The 13,992-nt window shown below is 40.4% G+C and overlaps 1 protein-coding gene across 4 annotated transcripts in view; it reads right to left on the bottom strand.

Annotated features, from left to right (window-relative positions):
* EED (embryonic ectoderm development) overlaps nt 1-3,237 on the bottom strand; it is a 35,656-nt gene extending 32,419 nt beyond the window's left edge. For all 4 annotated transcript variants that reach the window (XR_012423602.1, XM_005579280.3, XM_005579281.3 and 1 more), the window contains exon 1: nt 2,683-3,237. Coding sequence is in view for 3 of the 4 variants with exons in the window: in XM_005579280.3 (XP_005579337.1) it covers nt 2,683-2,796 (114 nt within the window). In the remaining variant the exon portion in view is untranslated. The remainder of the gene's footprint in view (nt 1-2,682) is intronic.
* Nucleotides 3,238-13,992: the final 10,755 nt, after the last annotated feature.

The raw sequence follows: 13,992 nt of genomic DNA, 5'->3' as shown, positions 1-13,992 counted from the left end.
TTCTTCCCCCATCTGCTTTGGCCTTTTGCCATTATTTGGCGCCCTGAAGAGTAAAACTATTGCTCTTATTTTTTCTGAACTCATTTTTATACAATGTTCTCTACTCCCTTACCTTACTACTGCCCCTGTCAGGGGTACATGGATGAAATTCAGAAGGCATGTGAACTCAAATGGGGAAAAAAATTTGCATCTTAATTTTTGCCACCTTTAAAATTTAGCACTTCCTTCTATTATTATCTAGGTAACATACATGCTTAATGTTACTGAAGTTGTGACTCTGTCACCAATGGAAATCAAATATTTTTATATTATACTTCGAAAAAGTGTTTATGCCCATTACTACTATCTGACCCACTGCTAGATCTTGTTACTTAATGTGCTAATAAACTATAGTATAGTGCTACATCTAAAATTTTAGAAATATTTTATAAAATGGTGTACAATTTTATAACTGAATTTGTTTGCAACCTCATATCCTGTATTTCACACATCTGAAAATGTTATTTTGAAAAGACTCCCATCCTGGCTAAAACGGTGAAACCCCGTCTCTACTAAAAAATACAAAAAACTAGCCGGGCGCGGTGGCGGGTGCCTGTAGTCCCAGCTACTCGGGAGGCTGAGGGAGGAGAACGGCGTGAACCCGGGAGGCGGAGCTTGCAGTGAGCTGAGATCCGGCCACTGCACTCCAGCCTGGGTGACAGAGCGAGACTCCGTCTCAAAAAAAAAAAAAAAAAAAGACTCTACAAGATTAAGGCTTCCAAGGGATGCGCGCACACAAACACACACACACAAAATTAAGTCTATCCAAACGGAGGAACCAAAACAAAACCTAATCCAATCATTTGGTCTTGAACAGCTTTAAAACGGCAACAAAGAATATGTTTTCCTTTAAGGGTCTGCAAGAAGAAAATAAGCTTTATTTTGTCTTCTGCAAGTTTCTTCATTCTAAACAGGTTTGACAGTTTCATTATATTTTGCTTGATTATTAAGTATGTGGAAGGACCAGAAATATTATTCTATGTAATCATAAATAAGTAGTAGTAATTATTATAAATAAATAACACGTATATAGTACTTACCATGGGGCAGACACTCTTCTTTGTACTTTAGCTATATTAACTCATTTAATGCTTACAAATACTCTATGAGGTAAATACCACACAACACCATCCTCATTTTTAAGAAACTAAGACAATTATGTCAGTCAAGCTCAAGGTCAAGATTAAAATAGAGCAGAAATTTTAACCTATCACTTGGATCCAGCATCTGTGCTCTTAATTCTCTAATCTTCCTAGGGAAATTTAAGAAAATGCAGAAATAAAATGAACGGTCTCTAAATAATAAAAAGAGGGTAAAAAACCTTCGATCCCAATGTACAGGGAGACTGGGGCGCACAATCGGGGGAAAAATACAAAAGTAACACTTAACACCCAAGCTTCCTGAAATTTCAAGTCTAAGATCCCACAAACTGACAATCCCAAGAATATCTATCTTGTCTCTGCAAAAAGAATCCTTTCCCATCTTAGTCATGACACCATTACATGTTCCAGCTAGGAATTATGACATAGAATTTAGAAACTGAATGTGGAAGATGTAACATTTATTCCTAAAACTAGCCAAACTGAGAAAATGAAGAACTTAACGCCACTCTCTGAAACATTTTAAGGATTTTTAAGATAGTCACAAGTTGTCATATATCATGAGAAGGAGAATCACCTTTTGGAGTAATATCTTTGAATAAATTGTCAAGATATTTCGTTGACCCTACTGGTTATCAACCTAAAACATGAAACTGAAAGCTTATTTATGTCAATTCGGCTCTTACTGGTGAGTCAACTAAAACCCAGTTGGGTTAAATGTTGGTACCGAATGATTACGAATATCCATTTCAGAACTTAAAAAAAATCTGATTGTAAAACATCTCGCACTTGGCGAAGCCAGGAGCCCATCCTTAAATACATAGCCCATCTGCCTATACCACTGTTGCCTAAATTCTTCCAGGTCGCCCCCCCCCCCTTTATCTTAAGTAAAAACGTTCAAAGAAGAAATCGCCCACTCTTACTCCTTCCTCAAAAGTAGTCACTCCCCACCCCCAAATCAAAAATCGATCCTCTCAATTCGGCTCCTCCTACAGAAAAGGCGACCTTCAGGCGCACCCGGTCTCCGCGGACAGGACGGAGGCGGACACAAAACCCCCTTTAATAAAGTCCCCCAAACTCCGCAAATCGAAGATCTCTTTCCAACCTGAAAATTCCACAAGGGTCTTAGAGTGACAACCCTTAACGCTCCTTTAACAGGGTCTCTAACTCTGCCCCATCCTTCCAACTTTCTTAGAAAAGTCTCTAACTTGCCTTTTAAACTATTAGAATCTCAGACCCGCACTCTCCCCTTAAATCTCCCCAAAGGCCAAAACACTCCCCATCACAAGCAAACTGATTTCAGGGCAGTCCTCTCAGACCCAGGCAAACACTAGAACCACTCTCCTTCGCCTAGTTTCTGTCTGCTCTCGGCCCCACATCAAAATCCCCGTAGACAATTTCGATTTTCTCCCGCACGCCCGCGTTTTCCTGAGTGACACCTCTCCCTCCCCCCACAGCAGCCCGCTCGTCCCCGCGCCCCCCGTTTTAAAAGAATTTAAAACTTTTACTCCGGAGTCTCTTAACTGCCAGGAGCTGCACTTACATTCTCGTCTCCAGAGAGGTCTGGGTTGCTGTTCTCGTCACTGCTCAGCTTCTGCTTCTTCGCCGCAGGCATGTCTGTTCCCGCCGGCGCAGTCGACACTTCCCTCTCGGACATATTCCTCCGCCTCCCTCCAGGTTCCTGCCGCCTGGGGCGGGGCCTCCGCCACACCGCCGTCAAGCAAGCCCGGCCCGAGCTTGCCGCAAAGTTGCCGCTGCCGCCGCCACCTCCACCGCCCCCCCCACTGTCGCAAATCGCGCCCAGCCGCCGAGGCGGGCGTGCGTGCGACCCCGCCACACTGCTGAAAAAGGGGCGCGCGCGCGCGCCCTCCCGCGCGGCTTCCTGGCTCGTTCCCTTCCCCAATTCCCGTCTTGCCCTTTTCCCGCCGCCCTCCCGGCAGTCTACACGATGTAAGATCCGTTGGATTAAGAGGGCAGTATTAAGTATGTCTCCCTTCCCACCACCGCCTCGGGAAGAGGCGAAACTCAAAGGGATGCTCCCTCACCCCCTTCCTCCTTCCAAAGACGTTTCAGCCGCAATTGGCCCGTTCCTTCGATCTCCGACCCGCTGCTAGGGAGCGAAAGTCTGTGGAATGGGCTACACCACCAATGTCCCAGGAAATGGGGGAAGATACAAGACGTCACCTCTTGCTTTAGCTGTGCATGCCACGTTTCCTTAATCTTGGACTTGGATGATAGCGCTTCCTGACAATTCACAGAACTATTCATAATCTAATTCTTCCTTGAAGATAGAAATACAAAAACAGTAACCTGCTTCCCCCTGACTTCCCCCATCTGGCGAATGGAAAGTACCCTTCAGGGGATGCGCAGGCGCCGTGGCGTACTCTTGCGCTGGGTTCGTGGAGACCCGCCTCCTCCAAGCCCCTCCTCTGTTTGAATTCTCGTTTGCTGAACCAGGTAGTTTTCTCCCCGGTTTCCGAATCCCAGGGTGGATTTCAAAGCGCTGCAGATTATACTCTAGACGTTTCATAAATTCTTGTCGGATATTTATTCTATTGACTATTTATTGTAATGAATGATTATCCTTCCCAGTTGCTGCCATTAATGGTTAAGACTTAAATAGAAATATCCGAAAATTACGAAGCTAGATTCCAATGAGTTACAGCCGAAGTGCTCTTTTTAGCTGCTAAAGTATGATAGGCCCTGAACTGCGCCAAGGCCTAAGAATCAGTGCTCATCTCCAACTATTATGAGACTGTGAGACTTAACCGACAATGTTTTGTTTGTTTTTGCACATTAGATACAATGAAATTCTAGAAGGCAACACAACTGTTATACTTCACCAAAATATTTGCCTCTGTTACTATATCTATTCTCTACCAGGTGGCAGATAACATTGGTGAGCCTTGTGGAATTATTATATGGGCCATGAAACCATAACTGAATGAGCAGCAGGAAACGGAGAATGATGAAAAATAAAATACGGCATCCGCCACCCTTTTTTTTTTTTTTCTTAGAACATGATTGTGACTACTTATCTATTCGGGCTTCTGTAAAAATGTCCTCATCTGTAAAAATGAGGAGGTAGGCAGGGACCTACCATTTCTTGGGCACCTACTTGATGTTGTATATCTTTTCTCTTTTAGATGTCATTACCCACCTAGAGTGCACCATCCATAAAATTCCAGTATACATGAATTATTTCTGCATGATAACTTTATAACCAGGACATCAGTTTCCTTATCTGCAGATTGCAAGTCACTCTTTCTTTTGCAGATAAAGAGACAACTCTTGGTTGAGAATGAGAAAAGGAAGTAAAGCAACGGCAGGTCAGAATAAGAGGTTTTTGCAGTGAAGACTTTGAAATGAAGCTGAAAAAAATTAAAGTTGAGGTTTCAATGACTGCAGTCATTTGTTCAGCACTTCCAATGTTCCAGGCACTACTAAGCACTCCTCAGTTGGTGAGGAAGAGATGAGAGTAGAGTAGAGTAAGCTCCTGAGAAAGTAAGATGTGCTTTGGTATGACATTTTCATCAGCAGACAGAAACATCCTTCCCTTTGTTGAGAACATCTTTCCAATAAAAGGAAGGATGTTTCTGAAATATAGTTCTACAAGTAAAGGATAATCAACTACAGCATTTCAAATTAAAATTACTCCGTGTGTGAGAGATTAGTGGGAGCTGGGAAGTGGGAGTCAACGTCTAGTCATAAAATTAGAAAAGTGCTGAACATTTGGATAAAGGACACATATGGTAGAAAAATGCCTTACAGCATTCATATTATCTGTAACAAAGCAAAAATATTTTAAAGAGGCTTATTAAAACTTGAATGTTTAAAAAACCGTTTTAAAAATGTTTCTGATGAATTGGGTGATAAATGGAAATTAGTTTATATTACTACATTATTGTTACTACATTAAAGAAAAAATATTCTGACACTTGTTAAAATAGTAAGGAACACTTAATTCAGGACTATTTTGATAGATGTCAAGACTATCACAATAGGAGAGAGATCAGGCTCAACTCCAAATTACAGCAAGGAGTGGGAATTTATAGTCAAGGAGCAGAGTTGGAGGGGTTGGTGGTTGGAAAATTACTAAGAAGAGACATCACGGATGGGGAAATTTTTGCTAAACCAACTTAACAGAATTTGTGCTGAAAAAAGGCCAGGGTGATCAGATATCAAGGGTGTGGGTTTCTCTCTAAACTGACTCAGAATTCTTGCTATAGCTGAGCGAGGCAAGCTAGACAGGATGAGGGAGAAGAGGGCTCAGAGGAGAGTCTTTGTTACTAATTTAAGATATGTAAAATGTCACAGGTATTCTATGCAGAGTACTACTTTTGTGGTATTAATTTAATAACCATAGAAGTCTAATTACCTATTAAAAATAAGTTTTGCTGAGTGCATTGATGTGTACCTGTAGTTCCAGCTACTCAAGAGACTAAGGCAGGAAGATTGCTTGAGCCCAGGATATCAAAGCCAGGCTGGGCTGCATAGGGAGACCTACTTCTCTAAAAAAGAAAAAATCGTAAGTTTCTCAACACTGCATTCTCCTACTGTGAAAGATCTCAGGAACCATCACAGTTGGATAGGTCTACATTTTACAAATGAGAAAACTAAGACTTAGGATAAGTAAACAGTATGCCCAAAGATACACAGCTGTTCAAGTGACAGAACTAGAGATTGTGTTCTATTGATTGGAAAGCCAAAGCACTTTTACCTCAAGATGAGGGACCCAGGCAGGTCTAAATTTATGTAATTGTATGCACAGAGCTTGGTCTTTAGACCACAGATTTGTTTATAAGGTATCAAAGAACTTTAAAAAGCTATCTCACTTGGGACAGAAAGAAGATACAACTGGGAAAACAAACAAAGAATCTATAGCATAGTTTATAGTAATGTACAGATTTCAGTCTTAATTTTGACAAATGTACCGTGGTAATATAAGATGTTAATAATGAGGGAAACTGGATGAGGGCAATACAGGAACCCTCTATGCTATCTTTGTTTTTAGTAAACTTTCTGTAATAGTATTCCAAAATAAAAACTTACTTTAAAATATCTATCTCATATTTGACTGTTGAGAATTCAGTAAGAAATACCCCTTAGCCTTCAAGTAAGTGGTTGATCATCTTGGAACTTTCCAAGATCATTTAGTTATATAGAAAAAATTCACAGCCTTCCTTGGCATTGTCTCCTTGTATCTTGTAAGCTTCGTATCAGGAAATGAGTTTCAAAAGCTAAATTAAATCCTTCCCATTTCATCTGAAGTCTATTTCTCATTCATTCAACATTTTTGTCTCTTCTGCTTCATAAATAGCAGCTGTTCATCATCATTCATGCAACGTGTAATCATATGCTTGCAGATCTGGTTTTCTATGAACAGAACATCATATGGCTTCTTTGAACGTTTTCAAATCAATCAGGAAGAATTTACTGAATGCCATTTACGTGCAAAGCAGTATGGTAATTCCAGGGGCAATGGGGAGGAGGGGACAATAAAAAAAGAAAATAAGACACAGTCTCTACCTTCAAGCAACCTAATATTCATCCAGCATTAAGAAATAATGAATGGGGCGGCCGGGCGTGGTGGCTCATGCCTGTAATCCCAGCACTTTGAGAGGCCGAGGCAGGTGGCTCACCTGAGATCAAGAGTTCGAGACTAGCCTGGCTAACATGGTGAAACTCCATCTCTACTAAAAATACAAAAATTAGCCTGACATGGTGGCTGGTGCCTGTAATCCCTGCTACTCGGGAGGCTGAGGTGAGAGAATAGCTTGAAACCGGGAGGTGGAGGCTGCAGTGAGCTAAGATCATGCCATTGCACTCCAGCCTGGGCGACAAGAGTGAAACTCCGTCTAAAAAAAAAAAAGAAATAACGAATAGATTTAATATATATATATTTACTGGTAACTACTATGTGCCCAACACTGTTCCAGGTGCTGAGGAAACTTGACAATAAGCAAAACCAGACAATTTCCTGCTGTCATCATGCTTATTGACAAGTAGGGCAAACAAGCATTAACCAAATAAATGTGAAATTACTGTGGTAAGTGGTATGAAGGGGGAATACAAGGTCAGAGATGCTGCTAGCCCATATGGTATCTTTGTGCTGGTTTTTGAAAGGATATAACAGAAAGAGCCCAGAGTAGGTAAAGCTTGGCAAGCAAACAATGACTTTCGTAACTTAGAAAAAGCCACCCCCTTTTCCAGATTGTTACAACCCTGCTCCATGTGCAAGGCTTTGTGAGTGGAGCACAAACTTGATTTTAGCTTTAGTCGTCACCTCAGCTGGAAACCCTTGTTTAGATGAACAAGCTGCACAGGCATACACAGCAGCTGGACAAAGTTTCCACGGACATGTATAATGAGAAACAGAAGAGTGGAACTAAAAGAAGAATGGGAGTTAACCAGTCTCCCATTAAGACGAGCAGAAGAAACATTCTAGGGAGTGATAACAGCATGTGCAAAGGTCCTGGGGCAGGAATATAAGGAGGGTACAAATGCCATTGGTACACTGAAAGGTCAGTGTTGGTGAAGGACTGAAAAGAGAAGGTGACAAAAGTGTGGTAACAGATAAGGCTAGAAAAGGAGGTAAGGGGCCAGATCATGGAGGATCTTATAGACCTTCTTATATATCTCCTATTGGTGAGACTTATACAGAAGGAATTAGAATGGCATTATTTTATTTTAACTCTTTGTTTGTATTTATTTCACTTATATACAGTGAAATGTACAGATCTCAAGTATATAGTTCCATGTGTTTTGACACAGGCATACACCCATATAATCCACACACCATCAAGATACAGATGGAGCTTTCCGACACTTCAGAAAGTTCTCTCGTGCCTCTTCCCAGTCAAACCTCTCCTCTCTTTCTCCCCAGGCAGCCACTATTCTGTTTTGCCTATATTAGCATATTAGTTTGCCTATTGTAGAACTTTATATAAATAGAATAATTCAGTATGTTCTCTTTTGTATCTGGCTTCTTTTGCTCAGCATAATGTTTTCTAGATGTATAAAACAACATTAGCTTTTAAAGAAAAATACTGCCTTTAGCTTTCAAATACTACATTTAGCTTTTAAATATTGTCATTAGCTTTTATGGCTGGGCGTGGTGGCTCATGCCTGTAATCTCAGCACTTTGGGAGGCTGAGGCGGGCAGATCATTGGAGCTCAGGTGTTCGAGACCAGCCTGGCCAACATGGTGAAATCTGTCTGTATTAAAAATGTAAAAATTAGCTGGGCATGGTGGTGGGTGCCTGAAATCCCAGCTACTCAGGAGGCTGATACAGGAGAATCACTTGACCCCAGGATGTGGAGGTTGCAGTGAGCAGAGATTGAACCACTGCACTCCAGCCTGGGCAACAAAGCAAGACTCCATCTCAAAAACAAAAACAAAAACAAAACCTGTTATTAGCTTTTAAAGAAAAATACTGTATTTTAAAGGAAAATACTGTCTAGTCAATGGTTCTGAAATTGTAACAGAATTCAGAATCATCTGGATAGCTTGTTAAATCACAGTTGCCTGGTCCCCATCTCCAGAGACTCTGATACACTGGGTTGGGATTCAGCCTCTCAATGTGCATGTCTAACAAACTCACAGGTGATACCAGTACTGCTGATTCAAAGATCACACTTTGACAACCACTGGTCTAAATGACAAAAGACCAGTGTCTTTTCTAAGACTAGTTGTCTTAGAAAATCTGTTCACTAACTAATGGCAAAAAAATCTTAAAAGAGAGAGAGTGCTTTTGCTTTCCAAAGTAGATAAACTGCCAGGCGCAGTGGCTCACGCCTATAATCCTAACAGAGGCAGGAGGATCGCTTGAGCCCAGGATTTCGAGACCAGCTTGGGTAACATAAGGAGACCTTGTGTCTATAAATAAAAATACAAAAAAATTAGCGGGGCATGGTGGCACACACCTGTAGTCCCAACTACTTGGGAGGCTGAGGTGAGAAGATCACCTAAACCTGGGAGGTCAAGGCTGCACTCCAGCTTGGGTGACAGAGTGAGGCCTGGTCGCAAAAAACAAACAAACAAAAAAACCAACCAAATAAAAAAATAAACAACAACAACAACAAAACCAATGTAGATAAACCACTAAGAATAAAAGCAAGGCTGTATAATGGATGTCCTAGACATGGGATTCTTTACTGTCAAGCTAACTGCAAAGATGATCAGTAAGACCTACTTTACTAAGTGTTTTCTGTGTGTCTGGTACTGTGCAAAATGCTTTCTACACAGCATGCCATTTAATGCTCTCAATATCACAAATCTGGTACTATATTATCCACGTCTTACAGAGGCACTGTAGCTCACAGAGGTTAAGGGATTAGACAAAGGCCATTCAACAAGTAAGTGGGAGAATCAGAATTCAAACCCAGATCTCATTGACCCAAGTGCTGGTCCTTTTAAACACTAATACTTACAGCTCTCTGTTAGAAAACAACCTTCATAAATAATTTTAATGCTACCTAGTGCTATAATAGAAATATTCAACAGAGAATACAGTACTATGACAGAACAGGTAGGGGAGTAACTTGGTGGAAATATAAGAAGACGTCATGAAGAGGTGAGAATTAGCTTGGAAAGAAAATTTTTGTCAGTGTTACCCTGACAAAAGTCTGAGACACAGACAATCTACTGGATGCAAACACTACATTCCGAACATTAGCAAAGAACACTCTCTGTGGCTCAAGAAAAGTTGATTAGGGTCACTTATAGCTTGAGTGAAATCTCCCTTGTAATTATGCAGTGCCTTTGTTTACCACATACAGTCATGTGCTGCCTAATGACATTTCACACAATGATGGACTACATGCACAGCGGTCCCGTAAGATTATAATGGAGTTGAAAATTTCCTATCGCCTATTGATGTGATGGCAGTAACAACATGGTAGCGCAATGTAGCGCAATGCATAAAGCATTTCTTGTTGTTAAAGGGATGCATGACTCAGCTACTCGGGAGGCTGAGATGGGAGGATTGCTTGAGGCCTGAACTTTGAGACCAGCCTCCGTCACAGGGGGCACCTCATCTCTTAAAAAATACAATTAGAAAATTAGCCAGGCATGGTGGTGTGTGCCCGCAGTCCCAGCTACTCAGGAGGCTGAGTCAGGAGGATCACTTGAGTCCAGGCATTCGAGGTTGCAGCTTTGGAGACAGGGCAAGACCCTGTTGCTAAGAAAAAGAAAAAAGAGAGAGAGAGAGGCTATCTTATGAGTGCTAATTCAGCTTTCTGGTTTCCTCGATAATAGAAAGTGCCCTAAAGAATGGACATTCCAGGCCAGGTGCTGTGACTCAGGCCTGTAATCTCAGCACTTTGGGAGGCCGAGGCAGGCGGATCACCTGAGTTCAGGAGTTCGAAATCAGCCTGGCCAACATGGCGAAACCCCATCTCTAGTAAAAGTACAAAAATTAGCTAGGCATGGTGGTGGACACCTGTAATCCTAGCTACTCGGGAGGCTGAGGAAGGAGAATCACTTGAACCTGGGAGGCGGAGGTTGCAGTGAGCTGAGATTGCACCACTGCACTCCAGCCCGGGCAGCAGAGCAAGACTCCATCTCAAAAAAAAAAAAAAAGAAAAGAAAAAGAAAAAGAAAAGAAAAGAAAGAAAGAAAGAAGGAAGGAAGGAAGGAAGGAAGGAATGAAGGAAGGAAGGAAGGAAGGAAGGAAGGAAGGAAGGAAGGACATTCATATTCCAGTCACTGGAATAGCATCTTTTCTATTTATTTATTTAAGACAAAGTGTTGCTCTGTAGCCAGACTAGAGTCCCGGGCTCAAACAATCCTCCAACCTCAGCCTCCTAAGTATCCACAGCATAACTTTAATATTTTGGCAAATGGTTCATGAATATGTTTCTTGTTAGTTTAGGAGGGGTCACATCATGAAAGACCTTATGCCATTGGTCTGTAATGTAATGGGTAGCCAAAGAAGGGTTTTCTCTTTGGCAAAGATCAGAGGGTAAGCTGGGAGATGGGCTCAGGGGCTATTTCAGCTATTTCAGTACTGCAGATCTGAACTAAAGCAGTGCCAATGAAGATGAAAAGCAAGGGGTTGGTTCCAGAGATATTTAAAAATACAATCAACAGGACTCAATAATTCGTGGAACATGAGGGGCTTAGGAGGACTCAGGTTTATAGTTTAGCTGACTTCCTGGATCACGGTATCTCTAATTAAGATAGAGACAATAGGAGGAGAAGTAGGTGGAATTTTTAACTTTTAGTGTTGAGAAGATAAGCATAATGTAATTTAACTTCTCCCAAACCCAAATATAGTCTTAAGGGGCAAAGACCAACAACAATGCTCTATCACTAATTAAAAGGAATAATTGGCTGAAAAAATGGATGTAATTCCAGTGTCTTGTACATTTTCTCTTTCCTTTTCTTTCTGTTTCTCTCTCTGTCTTTTCCTTCCTTTCTTCCATTCTTCCTTCCTTCTCTCTCTTTCTTTCCTTCTTTTTTTTTTCTTTTGAAACAGCGTCTGTGTTGCTCAGACTGGTCTCAAACTCCTAGGCTCAAGCAATCTTCCCACCTTGGCCTCTCAAAGTGATGACAGGCATGAGCCACCATGCCCAGCCAAATATTTTGTTCTTTCAAAAGATGTTTGTGTGAAAAAGTGTGTGAGACAATATGTATACGGAAAAGCTTAAATCATTTATTATTGGAGGAAAAATTGTTGAACAATAAATATATTTCAATTTTTGAAACAAAGGTTTGCTCCTGCTTTTAAATTACCAGCCTTGATTTTATGAATGATAAAATTTTATCCACAATCTTCCTCTTACGCAGTACGAAAAAGTCTGAAGAAAAATATATTTTAAGTGACTATCTTCTGAGATTCTCAGTGCTCTTTTCAAATGTAAATCAAAACCAGCAGTGGCCCTGTTTAAACACTAAGACAAAAAGGATCCAGAAAGTTGTACTAAGAGGTAATATTCATTGACGGGGCTTGCGCTATACAGGCACATTTGCACAATTTATCTTATTTAATCCTCATAACATTCTTGCATCTGTATTCACAAATGAAAGCTCTCTCTCTCTCTCTTTCTTTCTTCCTTTCTTCCCTCTCTCCCTTCCTTCCTCTTTATAATTTAGGTCATAAGCATGTATTACTTTTGTATTAAGAAAAAAGCTTGCTTGAATTTAAAAATCAGTCAGATCAATGAATTTATTTTAAATATCCCTTCCCATTGATTCCCTGAAAAGATCACCTCTTTACCTTTAAGCATTGAGTACATTGCAGTTTGAAGGCAAAGGCTTGCCTGGTGCATGTACATAATTATTGTACATAATTCTCTGAAAAATAGACCACAATTACTACCAGGTTAATTAATTGTTATTATCTTAAAGTCTGGATTATTACAGATAAATGCTTAATTTTGAAATAAAACTGGGAATTAAAGCCAGATAAATGGGAGTTTTGTTGTTATTTTAACATTTTGTAAACTTTTTTTTTTCTGAGACGTATTCTTGCTCTCTCGTTCAGGCTGGAGTGCAGTGGCATAATCTCGGCTCACTGCAGCCTCCACCTCCCAGGTTCAAGCGATTCTCCTGCCTCAGCCTCCCAACATTTGAAATCTTTACATTGTCTGAAAGTTTATTAATCAGCCATAAGAAATTCACTCCTATCTATAAATTAAAGTCTGTGCCCAAAGAGTCCTGAGATCTGAAATTTATTTTTACTTTTCTTTTCTGTTTTTGTTTTGTTTTATTCTGTTTTTGAGACAGAGTCTTGTTCTGTTGCCCAGGCTGGAGTGCAGTGGTGCGATCTTGGCTCACTGCAACCTCTGCCTCCCGGGGTCAAGTGATTCTCCTGCCTCAGCCTCCTGAGTAGCTGTGATTACAGGCATGCGCCACCACGCCCGGCTAATTTTTTTGTATTTTTAGTAGAGACAGGGTTTCACCATTTTGGTCAGGCTGGTCTTGAACTCCTGATCTCCTGATCCGTCCGCCTCAGCTTCCCAAAGTGCTGGGATTACAGACATGAGCCACCGCGCCCGGCCACTTTTATTTTCTTTCTGTGAACTATGCAGAAAAGTTGAGATCTGAAAGTTAACTTAGCACTATGAGGCTAGCCCCTTAGAAGTGCAAAACTGTATTCCCAATTTCTTTGTAATTTTTTTTTTTTTACGTTCATAGTGGTTTGTTACTATATGATGTCTCAGGAGAATTAGCCTGTTGGATCAGATATAATACTGTTTGTGTTGAAATAAGCCAACATCAGGGAAGTTTTGTGTTGAAAGAGTAATTACATAGATGAAATTACACAGACTTTGCAAAACAATATGAGCACTAAAAGAAAAATAAATGAAAAAAACAACTTTTAAAATAGGTTGCATGTGATTTCACTGACCTTGACATTAATCTACCATCAGTACATATAAACAAAGCAAGAAAATAAACATACTTAATATGTTTTATGCACAAATTGCTTGCTGCTTTTAATTCAAAGATATGTGTATATTTAAAAACACGTCTGGGAGAAAATCTTCAATAGGGTTAAAACAACAAGTCTTTCCAAATGAAGATATTAGTAAAAATATATTTTCTTTAAAAAGGGGTAAATTAAAAATTTGAATATTTTTAATTTGTATCTTGAATTTACTGTAACATGGGTTATTACTTAATTTTCTTTCTTTGAGGGACCAAAAGGTGACTTAGAACAAAGACTTGATAGAGCGAGTTCAAGCATTAATAAGGTGCAGAAAGTCAAATAATTGTGAATCAAGATTTTGATGAGTTAAGTGTAAATGGGTCAGAAACATGGGTTATAATCCTCAAAGTACACATGAGTTTAAAAGTGCAGAGGAAAACATGCTCAGTAAAATGCTCAGAGGCATCGGCATCCCA

Source organism: Macaca fascicularis, chromosome 14, assembly GCF_037993035.2.
Source record: "Macaca fascicularis isolate 582-1 chromosome 14, T2T-MFA8v1.1".
NCBI classification, from domain to species: Eukaryota; Metazoa; Chordata; class Mammalia; order Primates; family Cercopithecidae; genus Macaca; species Macaca fascicularis.
Note: the sequence above shows the minus strand (reverse complement) of the source record. Positions and strands in the feature narration are given on the sequence as shown.